The sequence below is a fragment of the Camelina sativa genome, chromosome 5, assembly GCF_000633955.1.
Source record: "Camelina sativa cultivar DH55 chromosome 5, Cs, whole genome shotgun sequence".
NCBI lineage: Eukaryota > Viridiplantae > Streptophyta > Magnoliopsida > Brassicales > Brassicaceae > Camelina > Camelina sativa.
In genome coordinates, this window is record NC_025689.1 from 3881701 (window position 1) to 3902298 (window position 20598).

At 34.8% G+C, this 20598-nt stretch overlaps 5 protein-coding genes and 1 long non-coding RNA gene across 7 annotated transcripts; 2 read left to right on the forward strand and 4 right to left on the reverse strand.

Moving 5' to 3' along the window:
• Positions 1280 to 2516, reverse strand: LOC104785352 (mitogen-activated protein kinase kinase kinase 2-like). The gene has a single exon (XM_010510547.2). It carries the CDS (start codon positions 2463 to 2465, stop codon positions 1578 to 1580), a length of 888 nt encoding a protein of 295 aa, XP_010508849.1. The 5' UTR covers positions 2466 to 2516; the 3' UTR covers positions 1280 to 1577.
• On the reverse strand, positions 3289 to 5515 carry LOC104785353 (uroporphyrinogen decarboxylase 2, chloroplastic). Its single transcript, XM_010510549.2, has 6 exons — positions 5306 to 5515; positions 4758 to 4882; positions 4555 to 4665; positions 4261 to 4449; positions 4062 to 4187; positions 3289 to 3975 (listed from the first exon to the last, which is right to left on the reverse strand). Exons 1-6 carry the CDS (start codon positions 5412 to 5414, stop codon positions 3460 to 3462), a joined length of 1176 nt encoding a protein of 391 aa, XP_010508851.1. The 5' UTR covers positions 5415 to 5515; the 3' UTR covers positions 3289 to 3459.
• Positions 5713 to 7882, reverse strand: LOC104785354 (WEB family protein At2g40480-like). 2 transcript variants are annotated; one of them, XM_010510550.2, is made up of 2 exons: positions 7393 to 7882; positions 5713 to 7206 (listed from the first exon to the last, which is right to left on the reverse strand). In XM_010510550.2, exons 1-2 carry the CDS (start codon positions 7663 to 7665, stop codon positions 5899 to 5901), a joined length of 1581 nt encoding a protein of 526 aa, XP_010508852.1. In that variant the 5' UTR covers positions 7666 to 7882; the 3' UTR covers positions 5713 to 5898. The 2 variants fall into 2 exon arrangements, with proteins under 2 accessions (XP_010508852.1, XP_010508853.1); XM_010510551.2 differs by having other exon boundaries at positions 5713 to 7191; positions 7393 to 7879.
• Positions 10064 to 10722, reverse strand: LOC104785355. The gene is made up of 3 exons (XR_767346.2): positions 10644 to 10722; positions 10433 to 10514; positions 10064 to 10151 (listed from the first exon to the last, which is right to left on the reverse strand). It is a non-coding gene; the product is annotated as an uncharacterized LOC104785355 (long non-coding RNA).
• On the forward strand, positions 14411 to 15523 carry LOC104785356. Its single transcript, XM_010510553.1, has one exon. It carries the CDS (start codon positions 14746 to 14748, stop codon positions 15334 to 15336), a length of 591 nt encoding a protein of 196 aa, XP_010508855.1. The 5' UTR covers positions 14411 to 14745; the 3' UTR covers positions 15337 to 15523.
• LOC104785357 (LOB domain-containing protein 15) lies at positions 19283 to 20461 on the forward strand. Its single transcript, XM_010510554.2, has 3 exons — positions 19283 to 19296; positions 19459 to 19717; positions 19916 to 20461. Exons 1-3 carry the CDS (start codon positions 19283 to 19285, stop codon positions 20318 to 20320), a joined length of 678 nt encoding a protein of 225 aa, XP_010508856.1. The 3' UTR covers positions 20321 to 20461.

The following is a 20598-nucleotide window of genomic DNA, read 5'->3' on the forward strand; positions in this document are numbered from 1 at the left end:
TTTTTTTTTTTTTTTTTTTTTTTCAGGATGATAAAATGCTTTCAATTAACATGCATTAAAAAAAGTTACAAATATATGATATCGGATCATATAGTTTTTGAAAGTAGAGAAATAGTATATCAAACAAAGTAGAATCTAGAAAAGAGAAAGTTAGGAGCTCAAGAAAATAATTCTCTAGCGACTTTAGGAACAACCACCTCGGCCACCATGACCATGTTTACCATATTAGTGCCATAAGAAAAAAGCCCATTAGCCCATGTGTTTAGAGTTTTCATCAAGATAGATTATTATACAAACTTGTGTAGTGTGAAAAAAGAAAGATATCTTTGGGAGTTGCCTCTTGTGGTAACTTTCTTTTTATCATATTAAGAGATCAATCACAAAATCATTTGGATCTTGGTGACAACCTAAAGTCTCTTTTCTTTAGTTTCTTTACACAATAAAGCTCCTTCATGAGCTATCTCATTTCTTAGCTTATATCTATTTTAATAAAGATTGAATTTCTTGTTTTGAGATTGTCAACATATCACGCCCACCTACCATAGTCCATTGCATTTCTTGGGATCTTTGAGTAGGCTTGATTGTCAGTTTCTACTTCCTCCCCGGATCCTTTGAGAGGATTCATCATCCATTTCGTAACCATATATTCCCATGTCGAAGGCAGCAAATTGATTGCTTACTAAGACACTATCCCTCACTCTCACAGTTTCATTTACCAATGAAACCGAACTTGGGGGAGTAGTCGGGACAGTTGCCGTGGATGGAGAAGAGGACACACTAAAGCTTCAAACGACGATGGGAGAGAGGTGATGGTAATAGCTTGTGTAACAGCACTTTGAAAGACTATAGGAGTAGTTTCTACATTCTTAGAGACAATTTGTAGAATATGAAGAGAGCCAGATGATGGGTTAGTGTTGGCGTTTACTAATGCAGTAGTAGGATGAAAATCGTTGGTGTTTACTTAGTAGTGTTGGCTTTTACTAAGAGCATGAAGAGAGCCAGATGATGGGTTACTGATGGCGTTTACTAAGAGCATGGGTAAGTGTTTCTTTTGTTGTTTTTAATTTCCAACACAATCACAGTTACTTTTTTTCCAACAAAATCAAGCGTACCCGTAACAAAATAGAAGAAGATATATTGATAGATATAATCTAGCACTAGCAGAAACAAATCTGAATTAATGGAGAGAGCAATATTAGAGTAAACTTGAATTAATTTTGTTAACACAAAATATATGAATACATTCTTCGATAGAATATGACAATATGCAGGACTTAATTATATATATAACTAGCAAACTGATACAAAACATGAAGGAGTGCTTAACAGCACAGCACACATGCACACTGATAAACTTATTTAAAGACATAAACACTGACTTAAGAGTACTTTTCTTCCGATGCAAGCATTAGAAACCAACCAAACCTCTAAATCAGATAAAAGTTATGTAAATTGAAATCACCAGATGGAAGTCGTTGCTCTCGATTGCAGTCATCTCACGACTCTTATTTATTTGAATTGAAAGAACAAAAGAGATAGATGTCATATATCACAGCAGATGAAGAGAGGATCAAGGATCAGGTTAAGAGAAGTTTCGAGAGACTAGGAACCAACAAGCTAGATATCTTCTTTTCCGCTTCTGTGATCGTTCTTCCTGTAATGAAAGGATGGTTCAAAAGCGCAGCTGCGGTGGGCCTGCGTGGATGAATGTCAAAGCACCGCCACACGAAATCTCTAGCCTCTGGAGAGATATCTCGACCACGCAACTTCCACTCGTAAAACTCATCAAATAACTCCTGGATAGCTATAGCTCCAAACATCTCATAAACCACACACCCTATAGCATACACATCAAGGTTTGAATGGATGATTAGTCCGTTTGGCGCAAAAGACTCTGGTGGCAGATACTTAGCCGTACCAATGGACATGTAATCATAATCGAAATCAGGTTCCTTGGATGAACTGAAATAAGCAAGCTTGAGATCCCACGGCTCTCCAGGAGTTGTCGAAGGGAAGAGGAGAATATTGGATGGCTTGAGGTCACAGTGAACGTAACCATAGGAGTGAAGAGCCACGAGTCCTTCTAGGATCATACGAGCCGCACGTCGGATCAAAGACTCAGGTATCGTCTGTGATCTCCTACGGGAACCGTAGATCATCTTATTGAGGTTACCTTGGGAGGCGTACTCCATAAAGATCGAGTAGCATTGGGAGGGTTTGGTTTGGAAGTGAAGAGTGTTTGAGGCGTTGACGATGCGAGGATGATCGCGGAAACGATGCATGATCCTGAGCTCCTTGTCGAGAATGTTTCTGAGATGCATAGGCGATGACTTCTTCGCCCAAAGTCTGGAGTTGGAGTCCTTCACAAGAGAGACGTAACCGAAGCTTCCACTGCCAAGAAAAGAGATTGTTGTCAGCGAAGACTTGTCCACAATCCAATCATCATCTCTGCAAATTTGCTCCATCGTCAAAGTAAAGCTCTCTTACGTCTTCGATACTCTTTAGGGTTTTCTCTATTTTTTTTTTGTGATCTGAGTAACTAATGTGTGATCGATCACCACTCACACTATTTATAAGCGTGGTGGTGGGTTTGTTGTCAATTGGTACTATGCCATCTTTTCCTTTTTTCCATTTGCGAAATCATATTAAAATTAATTGAATTTAGTGTTTTAATTTATCATCCAATCCTAGCTTTAATATTGAAATAAATATAAAGATAAATATTTAGATACAATATAAATACATTTAATAAGTTTTTACTATACATATATTTTTTCTTTTGATTTTTTTAATTTTGATATAAATTTGATCACCAATTTTTGTATTACATGGCTTCAACAGCCCTTTTTCTTATTAGTTTCCTATTTCTCTTTTTGTAAAGTTACTGTTCCCATTTTTTAAAATAAAAAGTTTCCTTTTCTCTGTCATATTGCTTGTTTTTTCCTATCATCTTTAATTTCCTTACAAATTCTGACAGCTGTTATTTGCTGCATGTTAATACCAAAATCAAGCCAAAAAGATTAAGTGTAATAAAGGAAAAAATTTAGGTGCAAAATTTTCTTTATTACAAAATCTAACCATAACCATAACCATAACCATAACCATAACCATAACCAAACGAACAATCACAAGGTGCTCATTAGTCATAAATAACCGAATACCAAATGCTCTTTGTTTAAGGGTTTAGGGATGTATATGGGTGTACTTTTGGCTTTCTGTAACACCTCCCTTTGCTTTGTTTAGCGACAAGCTGAATAGATCATTCTCAAACAACTTTGGAAGACAAAGAGGCTACAATACATATATGAATATCAATATCCATTGCAAGTTAATCACTATTCTCTTAGTCTACAAAAAAAATTACAGTTAAAATATAAAAATACACATCTCAAATGAGAAAGAAAAAAAAAACAGATGAAAGCCGAAGTGAAGAACAAAGCATACTCTTCGCTCTTTTTCTTAATATCTAATTCCTTGTGCAACCTCAAAGAAGTGTGCAACGTTCTCTTCAGGGGTTCCAACTTTGATACCATGTCCCAAGTTGAGAATGTGTTTATCTCTCCCAGCTTTCTTCACAGTATCATGAATCCGGCTTGTGATAAATTCTTTCGATCCGAACAGAACTCCCGGATCCACGTTTCCTTGAACCGCTATGTCTCTTCCTAGCCGGTCTCTTCCTTCAGCCATGTCCACAGTCCAGTCCAAGCTCACAACATCAACACCGGTCCTAGCAAGTCTCTCAAGCAGACCTCCTGATCCGCTTGCATACAGTATGAGAGGTAAGTTCGGGTGGGTTTGTTTCACAGCTTCCACAATCTGTTTAAGATAAGGTAAGCTAAACTGCTCAAAATCCACAGGGCTAAGCTCGGTAGCCCAAGAGTCAAATATTTGCACAGCTTGAGCTCCACTATCCGCTTGATAACGTATGTAAGTGATCATCGAGGTTGTGAACTTCTGGAGCAAAGCATGTAGAACCTGAGCAGAAAGAAAGAAAGAAAAAAACTTTCAATCTCTGAGATATTTACCAAGTTTTCAAGTTCTACAATTGTTTACAGACTCACCTTGGGTTGAGAAAAAGCTAATCTTTTAATCTGTGTGAAGTTCTTAGATGAGCCACCTTCGATTACATACGAAGAGAGAGTAAATGGAGCTCCAACAAAACCAAGAACCGCAGACTCATTTCCCACCTGAAACAATATCATATTCTTCAGTTTAAGAGCATTTTGTTGCTTTAGCCTTCAATAATCACACTATTAGTACCTCATTTCTTAATCTTTTGAGTGCTTCTCCAACATATGGAACAGATTCCTCTGGTATGAACTCCCTAACTTGAGCAACATCAGCAGCTGACTGCGGCGGGTTGAAGATGATAGGACCTTTTCCTTTAACAATGTCGAAAGGTATGTTCATTCCAGACAATGGAGTGAGAATGTCTGAGAACAAAATCACCTTTTCATACATTTTAAAAAGAAACAGATATGTCAACTTGAGAGATCATAAAATGTAAAAACACCAAATGAAATGGACAAAAAAAAGAAGAAGTAACTAACTCACCCCATCTGGCTTAAACACCTTCCATGGCTGCAGAGAAATTTCAACCACGAGATCCGCATTCTCTGATCTATCTCGGAAAGAAGGATATTTCTCACAGAGAGTTTGATAACTCTGTTTCATCAAATTAATCAAACACTCAGGACACACACAACTTGGAAAAAGCAAAAAAAGGAAAATCACAATATGAGTTTTGTAAAGCTTGCCTTCATGTACCTCCCAGCTTGCCTCATAAGCCAAACCGGAGGTCTATCAACAACTTCACCTTTAACAGCTCTTAGAAGAAGAGGCTCACTGGTTGCCGAGAGTTTACGCTCGGTTACAGTGGTTCCTACACAAAGATTTTGAATCCCATTAAGTCATAAAAATTAAGACGACATTACACAATCCATAAGCTTCTGCACGTTCCATGATCAGACTCAATTTAGGAGAAACTAAACTAATAACAGAAAGCAATACACTTTACTTCAGAAACAAGCACGAGAGAGGATCATACACTGTTATCAGCTTTATGCAGAACAAACTCGCAAAATCCTAAATTTTTTAACCAGATTACCATTGAAACCATCTATTAAATGCATAACAGAGTAACTAAAACAATTCAAGTACTATAAGAAAGACCCAATTCACTTCCCAATTAGTCGAAAAGAGAGAAATTTTGTGGGAAATTTCGTAACTTTACAAGTACCCAGATATTAACTCATCAAAAACTTCATCACAATGAATCAAAATTGAGGGTTTTAGAGATAAGTACCCTCGACGGAACAACGAATTAACCGAGAAGACTTGGGTGATTTTCTGGGAGAGATGGAGAGAAGAGTAGACGAAGAAAGAGATGAAGTAGAGACTTGGAGGATTGACATTTTTTCAGATCTCCGAGATAAAACTCTCAAAGAAAGCTTTTCTAGCAAGAGGTCAAGGTGTTGTTGTTATACTCTGCTTTAAGATTCGAGATGGTGTGTTCACAACGTCTTGGACGAAGAAGAAGAAGATAGAAAAGTTCTGATGATAAGAGAGATCTGCTGACGTGGATTTAATTTTGCCTAGTCAGCAACCATGTCTGCCACGTCATTATTTGGTTTATTCTTACCATCTTGGTTAAAATTGGTTCGGTTTCACTTTTCAACTCCAATTCTGCAATTTTTTTTTTTGACGATAAAATTAGATTCAAACCATAATGTTTTTATTTAATTGTATGTTTATTTCTGAAAAACAACAAATGTAAAGACATGTAAAAGCAATCACACACCACATCAAAACAAAATAAAAAAAAAAACAATTACAAGCAAATAATTAAGGACTAAAAAATAGAAATAGTGGGAAAGGTGTTGTTTGTTTTTAAAAGCTTTATTTTTTCTTGCTTTGCTTCTGCAATGGAAGTGTAATGTGTATAAAACCAAACTTTCTCCTCTGCGTGACATACTGTTTCTCTTCATGTACCTCCTCTTTCTCTGCTCGTGTCGAAAACTTTACATCTTGCTTCAACTCCTTCAACATTTGGCTCAAGTTCGCATTCCGCCTCGGGATTTGTCCTTCATGGCTCTGCCTCTCAGGAACAACAACAACGTCTTCCTTTGGAACTTGCTTACGTCTTAGAACATCGCGCATTGAGACATTAGACTTTAACACTGGCTTTGGTATATTGTCATCATGCTGCGGCTCATGGTGCTTGTTCAAATGGCTGAAGAAGGAGCGTCGTGTATGATGATGATTCAAAGGTGTAAACTTATCGCCTTTTGTCCACCCGCGGAATGCATTTTCAGCTGCAAGTTGCTTCACGTTAGCAATCTCTACTCTGTTTAACGCAGCTTCTAAAGCTTGTTTGCTTTGTTTAACTCCTTCAGTAGCTTCCTCAAGCTTCTTCAAAACCCTTCTGCTTGTGGTATTATCAAAGTCAGTATTATCGATCCTTAGCCCTTTCGGTGTTACAGGAGATCTCGGAGGCTCTGGAAAGCAAAAATCTGAATCATCATCGTCTTGGCTTTCACCGTTGGATGATAACATAGTTATTTCAGCTAACGCAAGTGCTTCAGCTGCTCTTGCAGCTTCTTCCATTTTTCTAGCAGCAACTAATCTCATCTCTGCTGTTCTCAGACAGTTCTTGTTCTGCTGGTTTAAACCCGTTTCATCTGTTTCAGCAGCAACCATCTTAACCTGTTCCCTTAGTGGCTCATCTGCAACAACCTGTGGTTTAACCTTGATCCGACTCAGCTCCTCAGCTAGAGATAACGGTCCTCCTCCAAACCCATACGTTAGCTTCGCCCGTGTCTTCTCAAGGAAACCTTTTTCTTCTTTCATTTTCTTATTCAAAGACTCGACAGAGGATTGGATCATTACAAGATCATTCATGGTTTTACCAAGATTCATCTTGGCTTGCTTCAGTTCCATTAAGATCAGATCAGGAGATGACATGGGATTATGGTGATGGCGATGCTCATCGTTCATCTCTTTAATGTCTGAACTGAGATGTTCAGTGCATCTCAGGGCTTCTTGCTGAAGCTGCCGCTTCAAATCTTCAACGATCCTTTTAGTCGATCCAAGTGCTTCTAGAACATCCAGAGTTTCTAGCTCTTTCACTATCAGATCCTTCTCTAGCTCCGCTGCATGCTCTTCCATTCTCTTTATGTCAAATTCTCCATTCTGAACATTAACAAACTAAGAAATATGAAAACCGTATCAAAACTCTTAATCCAACTGCACAAACATCTCAATTTTTTGACATGTTTTTACAGAAATCATGAAACTTTACTCAACTGCAGTTAAAAGACCTCAAGAACAATGGACAATGGTCACAATCAAAGTGTTTGTATGTAAGAAACTGAGAAAAAGAACAAAACTTACGAAACTGTCTTCAAGCTTGAAAGGAACCCAAGAACCACGACCACCGAATCGGGTCACAGCTTCCTGAACTGACCTGAACGGAGGAGACGTATCTATTTCAGCTCTCAACCCAACTCTCCTAATCCCAGGCACGTTAGAAACACCAACGGGATCAACACAGAACCCGAAATTCTCAGACCCGGGTTGGATCATCACCTCATGGATCCCAGGCGTACCCGGAACCGCCTCGGCCACAGTATGATAATGCTGATGCTCCCCCTCTTCCTCTGCCATCGCCAACACAAAGAAGTATGAACTGTTGTAGAATTCATGAAAGGTAAAGGATTTAAAGAGAAGACCTTTACACTAATCATAATTAATGAAATTACAAAAGAGAGAAAGAAAGAAAGAAAGAAAAAAAAGAAAAGCAAAAGAGCTTTTTTGAAGAAGGTATCGAAATGATTGTGCTTTTTCTCGTTACAGAGTCACACCACCACCACTGCACTACACTACCCACCACTCGGAGAGTGTTAAGAAGAGAGAGTGATCTTAACGAGATGATTACGTGGCGAGTTCTTATTTGTGCTGTGAAGCAAGGTTCACGTAAGAACGGTTGTATGGGATGGTTGACTACTTTGACTGATTACTTAAAATTTGGGCCGTTGATTGCGGAGGTAACGCGGATAAAAAAGATATTGGGAATTGCAGTTTCTTTCCTCTGTTTACCTTTTTTTTTTATGTAAAGGCAAAAGAGATTGCACTATTGCAGGCAGGGACCAAATCAATCTAACGACGACGTTTACGCTGCCGACGCTTGATCCCACCCCACGGATCTTTTGTTTTCACGATGTTTTTATCTTCTTTTTTGATTAGGAAGTAATTAATGGGCCATAAGCCCATACTTTTTGTTGTGTTTTAATTATTTAAGAAAACAAAGTTGACCAACAAAAAAAAAACTAATTTTAAGAAGAATGAATCCTCAATTTCTTATCATGAAAGTATAAATAGAATCATATTAAATGTTATCAAAGAGTATCTATTTTTCCATATTATTGGTGAAGTTATTATCATTGGTGAAAAATAAATATTAGAACAATAAAATTGACATTATCTAGTAAATTAAATGCAGCAAGAATAATTGTTATATTAATTTTTGGTACGCAGGATAATTAATAATCACAACCACCTTATCTTTCTCTATGTTTATGATTTCTCTCTTTTTTTATTTTGTTTATGGGGGTCACTTCCGTATATAAGTGGAACCTTGCATTGCATCCATTATTTTATTTTGTCTGATTCGATATCTCAAGATGAAAGTTTTACACCATATAAATCAAACCATGATTAGTGGCAGCAATCAAGTCCGGAACGAACTCATTACAACGTACCTCGGTTTTTAACTTTTTATTGAATTGATTTTGTGGGGATTAAACCATATCTTAGTTTAAAAATATTTGTTATTTATTATTTGGGTATATAAAGACACTAAATGGATGAAGATGCTACACGTACGTGCCAAATATAGTACACTGGCTTTACAAAACAACAAAATCAAAAAGCTATATCCTAGAGATGACGACGAATATATAGCGAAAGCTAGCACGAAACAGCAAACCAGACTTACTTTATCGAAATAGATTTTGTTATGCTTTTTTTTTTTTTGAATGTTTACTTAGAAAACGAAACCGGAATCAATTATGAACCAAGTGTGGAAGCCAAATCCGGACCTAAGAAAGAACTTACCCAACCATGCTCTATATATCATAGAGCAACGAGTCCATGGTAGTAGACTAGTTGTAATGCATTGGTAGTAAATTTAATTGTATTCACAACTATTATACTTTTTTTTTACCTATAACGCATGGTTTATATATAATCATGTTCATGTGCATGTAAAGTAAATAAATATCTTCGGAAATTTTCTAACATACTTATGTATTATATCTTCAAACATAAAAATTATCTTCAAACTAAAATGCATAAATAATACGTAATATCTTCAGACCTTTTCTAAGGGCATCTGCAATGGGAGAACAGCTGTGGGTGTTCTTAGAGTTAAAAAATTATTAAGATAATGTAAGAACATGAGTTAAGATCTTTTGTTTAAGTAGTTGGTTATAGGGAGAACATGATTAAGAACATAGTTATTAGATTTAATATAATAATCTAAAACATATGTGACTCTTGTCTTTAAACCAAAACAAATACATGTTACTCTTTTTTTAAACAAGACACACACATGTGACTCTGTCTTTTAAACAAAACCATACAAACATCAAACTGATCATACAATCCAAACATCAAAATGATCCATTCCATCGTCGTACATATCGTCGAGTCCCATGTCTTATTCACCCTGAAATCGAAACCACATATATAAGTTTCCAAGTAATATATGACAATGAAAACAAAAAAAAACAAGAGAACAAGTTGCAATGAAATCAAGAAAACTACAACATCCAGATTCATTATTAATATAAGAGAACAAGACAATGAAAACTCAAATCAGAAACGGTTCAATACTGAAAACAAGTACCAACAACCTATGCATTAGCTATAAGGTTATCAAAGATTAAACCAAAACCAAATCAGAAAACTCATAATACAATCAAACATATCAATGTACAAGCAAAAAATATCACAGGAAACCAAGCTGGTGAATTACAAACATTAAGTGTGACTGACCTTTTAGCTTCGAGTAAGTGTGACTGACCTTTTAGCTTCGAGTAAACGAAGGTTTGTTGCTGCTTATCGATTGAATTTTTCCTGGTTAAGCTCACCTACAACCCTCAGAAACAAAGCAAAATCGATTAATGTTCATCACTGTATAATTTTGATTTCAAATACCAATAATTACCACACTCAAAATTCAGTCAAAACTTCGGAAGCTCACTAAAATCATATTTGATTAATCATCAACCTTTAATTGACATATGAGATAAGACGCAACCCTATAACATTATACTAAACCCAACCTAATTCACAGATTTGAAGACCCTAAATCGATGAAACAAAGATGAAATAAAGAAGATATATGAATCGCGGGACACGAGGGGACTACCTTGACTATATCGCGGGATATGAGATTTCCGAGACAGAGCAGATGCGGAGACAAAGGCTCAACTTCTCTCTTTCGACTTCGCCTTCAAATGCGGAAATATGAATCGAGAAAAGAAGAGATATTTAACGGATTAGTAGGAATACACAGTGCCAGATTGATTAATACATGGAGGAGATATGGATTTTGGTGTTTTATTCACCGGAAAACACACCTTAATCGGAGAACACGCAGAAGACGAAGCTATCGCCGCAACCAGAGAGGAAGAAGAAGAAAAACCCTAGCGGCCACAGTATTTTTCGAGAGAAATGAAATTCTCTCATTTGCAAAAATTGTTTCCAATCACCCATTGACACGTCACACTAGAACTGGGCTTAAATCAGTTCTAGAATAAGATCATAAAATATGATCTAAGCCCATCTTTCTATTATTTCGGATTTTTATATGTCTAAGAACACACACTCAGTTGGCCCGTTGCAGAACGTGTACTATTATCTTCAAACTAAAATGCATCAATAATACGTAATATGTGTAGATAATGTTTTTTAAAACGTACCTGTCTTATTGTGTACTACAAATATATTACGAGCTGATTACAAGTATAGTAAATGTTGTTAAACCGTTTACTTAATCTCTCTAGTTTTTACCATCTAGAATGCATAATCAGCCGTCACTATAGCCTAGACTATCTAAAGTGACTGTTCTTAATAACCTAGCCCAAAACCGGTAAAAAAATAAAATGCATAGAACTGCCTAATCAGTTGTCTCTTTTTTCTTGGAAATGGCCTAAGTCTAGACCGCTGGTTTAAATAATTTACACGTCATGTAGTATATAGGTGGATGTATGAATTAAATAGGAGGAGCTTCGGCCTCATATTTTTCTAACTAACTTTGTCCTCACTTCTCTATCGAATTGAAGAAAAATCTCAGTACGAGACAATGGACCACGATATCGCATCCCTTATCTTATTAAATACGACTCAACTGTACATCCAACGGTCCACACCTATCCCACCTCGCAACCTCCTCTCTTTTGTATACTACACGTTTTTATAATATTAATATTTTCTCCAAACTGACGACATTAATAGTGACTATTATTTAGTTGATTTTACTTACAGGAGTTCGTAGCTACTACATGAGTTCACTTGATTTCTAGGTTCAATCGATGGTAGAAGGAAATTAAGATCCTATGTTATTATTATGACTATTATGAAATTTAACATTTGTAATTCATCCTAAATTCTTTATTTTCTCAATCAATTTGATCGTTTTCATTTCTTGCTATTGCTTTCTGCTGATTAAAAAGTCAAAGATTCATTTCAATGTTATTATATTTTATGTTGTCACACACAAAAGTTAGCCTTTTTTAGAGCTTGATTTACTATGAACATTACTTTTAACCATATATAAAAGTTCACTTATGTTTGTCTCCGACCATATGGTGCTATATATTGGTATCCTTTCTTAATTCGCTATTAGAAATTGTCTTTGTTGTTGATCATTATCAATCGAAATACATATGAGGCTGCTTCTCTCTTGGTTTATTTACTATATCGAGAAAGTACTAAATGCCACTTGTCGAAGGAAGGTTGAAGATTGGGATCGGAGTAGATGGCTGGATTGAGTTTCGTTTCCCCTTCACTTTGATACGCGATTTCTCTTTCCATAGATTACTGATTCACAAATCACAATCAATATTTCGATGCTGTAAGCAAGTGGAGTTTGTATACAAATGATTTACTATGAACATTACTTTTAACCATATATAAAATTTCACTTATGCTTGTGGATGTTTTTTTCTCTCACTTTTAGATATGTACAAAACCGAGTTTTATATGACCGACCAATCAAACCTAATTGGTTAGTATAGAGTAACGCACATTCTTCAGCTACAACTTTTAGAGATATATATTTGGCTATAATGCTTTCAGTTCCATGCATGTTGGTCTCATGTTTTCCCTCAAAAGACCCCCTTCTTTCCTCCCTTTTAACGGGTTAATCTTGATTGCCTTATTTCCTACTAACACATTTGATACATGGATTTGTAATATTTGCTTCAGATCACATATTCCTCTTTGGAAAAGAAAAAAAATCAAGACGTAACAGACTAAGAATGCATATAGACAAAAACTTGTACACTCATCAGCTATTCAATCAAAGCAATTCAATTAAACTACAAAAGTTCAGAAAATTAAAAAAATATAGAACAGAGGATTTTATGTTGGTCTCTCCCAATCCATCCCATTCCACCGTGTCGGCTGCTCTCCATCCAGGCTGCATCCCCCTCTATTTGATTTCCCACTTATGTCTATGAATCGGTACCATCATGTTCTTCAATAAACGACAGCGAAAACGAAGTCGATGTGGTGAAACAGGTGATAATAATATCTTACTTTTTGATGTTCTCTTCTTTATGTTAAACACTAATTTTATAAATTTCTTGCATTTTCTTTTTTTTTTGGGCAGATTCCACTCAAAGTAACTGTTATACATTATGTTTTTAAAAAGTTGTATATACAGATTAGAAAGTCATCAAAGACTAAATAAGTTACCTTTAGTAGATCTTTTCTTTCTAACTTGACTTGTCATTTGGTCGTGCTTACGCTTTCTAGAATTTGATTTTGTGTTGTCACAAGTATGTCTGGCTTTTTCTTCGGCACTCTCTATTTCCATGCTCATTTGTAATATTTCTATATATTATCAAAATGTTTGATACCCAGAAAGTATAAGAAATTATAATTTAACTAAAATTTTAAAAAACTTTATTTACAAAAAATGTTAACTAACCTAGATCATGAACATCTAATGGGAAAAAAAAAACATTTATACCATGTTTGTTAGAAAAAATAAATAGGTTAAAATAAGAACATATATAAAATTATAATTATACCATGTTTGTTAAAAAAATTTGGCTTATCCGTAGCTCTAGCATCACTGCATATTATCATGCCTCTCGTATCTTGGTTTTGGTTTTTCCAAAAAGTTAAAAAATAAAATCTGCACATTGAGAATCAAAAACATTAGCCATGCAAAAAATATGGCACACGTACTTAATAACATTAGCCATGCAAAAACATGAAAACCGGAAAGGCTAAAAATTTTGAAGAGACTAAAAGTTAACAAAACTAAGATTAATGTATGAACTTAATAGTGTCGACTAACAGTAATAATAATCTAACCGAGAAACACTACAGGTCATTCGCAGCAAAAATATTAAATTACCTTGAATTAGAGATTGATGCTTGAAAGTTAAAAAACACTTCAATAATACAATTCTTTAGTACTCAGAAAACAATTGTTCGAAACTTGTTTATGTAGTCAAGAAAAGTTTATATATAATAAACAAAGAGGTGTAAGACATAGAGGTGTGAAATGTAAATGTGTAAAAATTAATAGATGTGAAACATGGAGGTACAACAAAGAGGTGTAACACATAGAGGTGTGAAATTAAAAGGTGTAAAAATTAATGGATGTGATTTTTGAAACCAGGAGGTACAACAAAGAGATGCAAAGACTAAGAGGTATGATTTAAAAGGTGTAAAAATTAATGGATGTGATTTTTGAAACCATGAGGTACAACAAAAAGATGTAAAGACTAAGNTATTATCATGCCTCTCGTATCTTGGTTTTGGTTTTTCCAAAAAGTTAAAAAATAAAATCTGCACATTGAGAATCAAAAACATTAGCTATGCAAAAAATATGGCATNGAACTAATCTCATCCGTTGGATTAAAAATTGACACAAAAAAGTGGGTTTACTATTATATATAGATATGCACAAGTAAGTTTTTTTTTTGTTTCTTGTCAAAAAATTATCTGAATACAGAATTGGTGTAGTTATAACATTTAAGTCGTGTACACATTGATCAGTATTATCGCCCCACTCATTTATTATCTAACCATTTTCTTGGCCCTCTTCTACAATTATTTTGTAGTATCTTATATATATGCCATATGCATCCATGTGAAGTTTACCAAAATACAAAAATAATACAGAAAATACAAAAGAGGAAAACAGATTAAAATAATAAGCCACATGACATGTGCAGCTGTGCTTACACTCCATGCAAAAGAAAGAAGAGAGATCCTTTAATTCTTCCGCAAACTTCTCCTACACTAACAAAGCATCACTTTATCCAAAAATAGATGCGCTTTTGTCTCCTCTTTTCATATCTGAAGAAGCTTCGTCGTCTTCGGATCTAGCATTTTCTTTTTTTCTTCATTTTAGGTTTAATTCTGATAAAAAGCTGCTGACTCGAAGACATTATCCAGAGAAAGAGAAGTGTTTTTGGTTGTGTGCAGAAAGAGCATTAAATGAAGACAATGTCAGAAAGATCAGAAGACAACACAAATGGAGTCAAATCTTCAAAGGTTATCGTAAAGGAGAGCTCTCAGGTCAATTCATCGTCAAGAATCTATTACTACGGCGGAGCCTCCGTGCCGTTTTTATGGGAGACACGGCCAGGGACACCAAAACACCCTCTTTACTCTGAATCGTTTCGTCTTCCACCGTTAACGCCACCTCCCTCGTACTACTCATCATCCTCCTCCGGGAACAAACAGAGTAAAACGAGAACGAAACAAACTCGATTCGTGAAGACTCTGTTGTCACGTCACGTGTCGCGTCATTCGTTTTCTTGGTCGTCTACGTCTTCATCTTCTTCCTCTTCGTATTCTTCTTCGTCTCCTCCGTCTAAAACAGAGCATCGTCCCAAAAAATGTTACCTTTCTTGCTCGAGATCTTACGCTAAGGAGGATGACGAGGAAGAGATTAGGTCGTCGTCTCCGACGTCGACGTTGTGTACTTATAAAAGAGGGTTTAGTTCATCTATGGGAAGTGTGAAGAGAGCTTTGTGTTCTGTTCTTAGCCATGGATCTAGTCGTAAAGATCTTAGATTGATGTAACAGTTTATTCCATGTTGTTCTTATTTCGATTGTTGTCATTTAAAAAAAAATAATAGGATCTTGAGTTTTAAGATCCGTTTTTTTTTTTGTTTTTTGTATGTTTTGGCTTTCGCCTCTTTGAACACATATATTAGTGTTTGATTGTGTTCATTGTTCAATGCTTAACAATGTCATGTTTAGATCTATCTTTGGTTGCTCTCTCTTTTGAATTTTGTATTTGAACGGGTCTTTTAGTACGCTTATTAAAATTCTAATGATCGATAGTGAAATTATTTGTTTTGAAAATTTGAAAATTTAGACTTTAAATTGTGATTAGTCAACGACAAACTTTATCTAAACTCTACACGAAGATATGTGAGGGATTTAACTGACCATGTGCCAGCATTTATGGGCTCTATTCAGTGTATTATTTTATTTTTTGTCTCGTTTATTCGTTTTATTCCACTTTCTAGATTAAAACTTGAATTTGAAAATAATAAGAACTAAGATTTCTAGTAAACCAAAATAAAAACAAAAATTTTAACCATCAAACCAGAAAAATACAGATGATATAAACAAAAGGATAAACAAGACTACCACCAGTCTATCACGACAAATGAATGTGTATATATGTTATTACTATCTTTACACCATTTTTAAAGATGTTAAAATTAAAATTTCAAATCTATCCTTCATAAATATAGAGGAGAAATTTAAGACGGGTAGGAGTTAATAGATGTTCAAGAAGATGTGCAGGTATGACATTTAATAACTTTGAAGTGATTTTCCTAAAAAGAAGATTTTCCTTAGAATATGCAACTTTTTGGGTGTGAAAAAACTCAAAAATTTTAATATCTTCAGGTAGTTATTGTGAAAAAAAAGAAGATGAGGTTCCCAAGCTCACGAACCATGGGTCTATCTCTTTACCATAAAAGGAAAGAATTGTCGGATGTACGAAAACTATTTGGGACAAGGTATCTTTGAAATAACGGATTCACTGTAAGCTGTAAGAAATCAGTGAAGTAAATTTTTAACAAGAAGAACAATTATTGACAGCACTGACCACTCGTGCGCACGTGGTTGAAGTTTTGATGGATCATCTAATTGGTGAAGTCTTTAAGTGTCATCATTCATTGAAGGGGCATAGGAGTTGGTGGCAGAAAATAACTAAGGAAAATTAGTTGGTAGGAGTAATTAAGGCTTGCATATTTGTTTTCTTTAGAAAATAAAATCTTTGGCTATTATGGTTACTACAAATGATTTTTGTAAATATATATCTTTTTCTTTTGAAAACTATTGAATCACAGAGACTATAATTACCAACTGAACTAGGATTTAACTCGCGGTATACCGCGAGACTATAATTTATAAAATTTAAGATTTATGTTGTATTTGTTTGTTATTTTGTTATTGTTTTATTAATTTTTAGATTTTTCTAGTTATCAATATTTATTTGATTCCATTCCTAAAGATAGTTTTGAATATTTTATGGAGATAAAATTTTAATGGGTAGAGTAGCTTTTGGAAAACTCAAAATGTATAGATGTTGTTTAGATTTTATGCGAATAAACGTAACAAAATTGGTTCGATTGAAGATGTTTTAAGAAATGAGTTTCTGTGCAATGTTATTTTTGGAAATTGTTTAGGGATTATGTTGTAAAAATAAATTTAAATAATCAAAATTTAAAAAGCATAACACAAAATGTACTTCAAAAATGTTAATATAGATAATTTGTTATGTCTTAGCATGCTATTGTATTTTTCTTTCCCCGTCCCTAGAAATTTAGTCATTTACGTAAAGAGAATTTAGTTATATACTACTTAAAAATGATGTTTAGATCCCTAAACCCTAGTTCAACATAACCCAACTATATAGTAACTAAAACATTACATTTGTGAAGGAAGCAAGGTTGACGAAATAATAGCCCAATAAAAGTCCCAAAGAGATTGGGTCCATCGTCCATGTCAACTTCTAAGTTGGGAAAAAGTTTTAACTCTTTTTTTTTTTTTCCTACAAGAAACGAAAAATAACTAAACGTAGATAGCTCAATCCGTTGTTGTTGTCTGAGAAGAAAAATTGCCTTAACCTTATTTAAGGTTTAGCTAAACATTCATAACCTAAATCTTAGACGGATTACAGCTCTCGACAATAAGATATATGGTTTCACATTTAAACCTTCAAAAATGAATTGTGAAACAACTATCTTACATTCTTATCTGAATTCAAAAGACACCTTTAATTTTTAGTTTTTTTTTTCAGTTTTGTTAATTCTAAAGATTTATTCGTATTTTTCTTCATTATGAAATAATTCTATCTGCTAAGTGCTAACTCAAACTTAGAATTTTATATCAAGTACAAAGACGAAGAGAGAACAACGGGGCGACGATTTAGGCTACAAATACGGGTCAAACAAGAATACATACAACTCCAAAGCTTTCTTAGAGTATAAGCAATCTTCTTTCTTTCTATTCGATTTTGAATTGAAATTGGAGTTGAATACTAAAAATTATTCTAAAATATAATATAATTACAACAATATCACCCTCTTTTTCACCACCCACTTTGATAGAACACCGCTCTGTATCTTCTACCTCACATCCGAAATCTAAGAAACTTTTTTTCGAAATAAAAGGAGAGATAGTAGTAGTACGTGTGTTCTTTGTTCATGGTTGACGCTTTAAAGAACTATTTTGGTACCATCTACAAACAGTGACCCTAGAGACGGTATATGGACCTAAAGTTGATAGCTGTTGATTATTGCAGTTAAAGAAAATTAATTTTATGTTTCACATGTTAATTGATGGTGTAACTAGTCACCAAGTACGGTGTTTTGTTGAATTTTTGGTTATTGTATGGTTTATTCTTTGACGAAGATTCTTTGCATATTCATTCTCCTATTTATATATGAATTATAAATACAAAAAAAATGTACAAAAATACATACCTTAATTATGCATGCATACGTAAAATTATAGTCGATTCGTACGCAAATATATTAATTAAATTAATTTGATTATATATGTAACTCAATTTCAAAATAAATCAATCTATATATATAATTAATGAACAAATTACATAATGAGAGCCCATATAAAGATGATGAGGTTTCTTGATTTGGACAAGAAACACTAACATGTCAAAAATCATCAAACTATCATTCTCATTCACTCTTTTTTTTATGAGAGAAGTATACATATAAAAATATCTTCTCTGAATCTTTCACCAACTTTTTACTATTATAAACCTTAAAACTATTTAGCTATAGCCTATAGTAAACTACTCAGCTGTCCCATTCGTGTGCGAAGGATTAGGTTCATATGATTTTCAGAAATATGATTTGTAGAATTTGAAATTTATCTAATTACACGCTAAGAAAAAAAGAAAGAAAAATGTGTGCTATAAATGTGAAGCAAAAGTCCACATGCGGTCATGGACTCATGGGAAAATAAAAACATTAAAAGTAGGCATTAAGCCCGAAATCCATCTGTTGTTGCCTGACCGATGAATATGAGTGACTACATACATGTATACAAGTATATTTATGTATGATCAGATTCGTAGAGTCAAAAATAAAAATAAAAAAACTCTCACAGCTCACGTGCTCAAGCAGTGAATACAGCTCTCCAGTCCCTTTACTAACTAGATATCTTCAGTTGTTTTCATGTTAAAAGAGAGACTGTTCTGCTTCTCGAGCTACCAAATCCTGTTTTCATCTCCATATATAAGAAAGTTCTATTATAAGCTAGCTCATCTTTCAATATATATATATATAGACACATGCATACACTCGTACATACAATATATGTATATACATCGTGATCACTAAATCTTACACTTGGTATTTTACTTGCCTTTAAAGCCTTCCTTGGTTATCTTCCTTCACACCCTCTTTAAGAGTCACTTGACTTTAATATTTCTCTTTTTGTTTCTTTCTCCTTTTTTTCGATCCGCTGAGAGCATGCCTGAATGTCAAGAGAAAGGTAAAACGTGAACATCTCCTTAGTGAACCTTTTTTTTTCTCTTCACAATGATTAGATTTTTTTCCCTCAACTGGTGGATATGGTTGATATCGACCTTGTAGTCTTATATATCTTCATGCTATTATTGAATACTAAAGCTCTTCTTCAATTCGTTGTGTTAAGGGAGAGATTTGAAGAGATAGGGAAGAAGATCAAAAGAGAAGCAGATGCTTGGCCACATCATATGGCAGGAATTAGAAGACCAATGTCGGGTCCTCCCGGAACCCTCAACACCATTACTCCTTGTGCTGCCTGCAAGCTTTTGCGCCGTAGGTGCGCTCAAGAATGTCCTTTTTCGCCATATTTTTCCCCACACGAGCCTCATAAGTTCGCATCCGTCCACAAAGTTTTTGGGGCTAGCAACGTCTCCAAGATGCTAATGGTAATAACCATTTCAAAACTCATACATAGTCTTAATTTGAACATGCACTTAAGCTGATTAATTCTTACTAGACACCACATATATATTTTCGAGAGATATATGGCTCTGTATTTTGCTATGAAATATCTAATTAAGATAAAATATATATAATGCTTTTAGTAAAATTCTCATAATGTGAAACAATTCCAAACTAACCAGGAAGTGCCTGAGAGCCAGAGAGCAGACGCGGCGAATAGCCTTGTGTATGAAGCAAACGTGAGGCTAAGAGATCCGGTGTACGGATGCATGGGAGCAATCTCAGCTCTACAACAACAAGTCCAAGCTTTACAATCCGAGCTCACAGCCGTAAGATCCGAGATTCTCAAGTACAAGCAACGAGAAGCTGTCGCCACTTTGATCGTACCTTCTAACTCCCAAGTCGCCGGATATCACAACTCCGGTGGCGTCTCCGTCATTGCACCACCACCACAAAGACCGTCAACTCCACCGCAACCTAACGCGGCTCATCCTCCTCCTTCATCGTCTTGTGTTTTCTCTCAACCAACTACAAGAGCCTTAGAATACGGCGACATTGAAAGTGAGAACAACTCCTACTTCGGTTAACATTTATTTGTATCATTCTACAAACACACACAAATACATATAATTTGTTTCGATAATTTTGTGATCCGATGATTAAATTAAATTAAATAAATATATGAGAAGGAAGAAGGGTTGATTTTTATAAAGCCTGTCATTAAATTTAATGAATCTATGATGCATTTAGATTTGGAGTAGCTTAAATTAAACTAATGAGTCATGCACACTAAAGTGAGTTTCTTCCTCTTTTTTGGTTATTCTAGAGCCCAAGCAACATAATGTAACTTAACTCTATAAAAAAG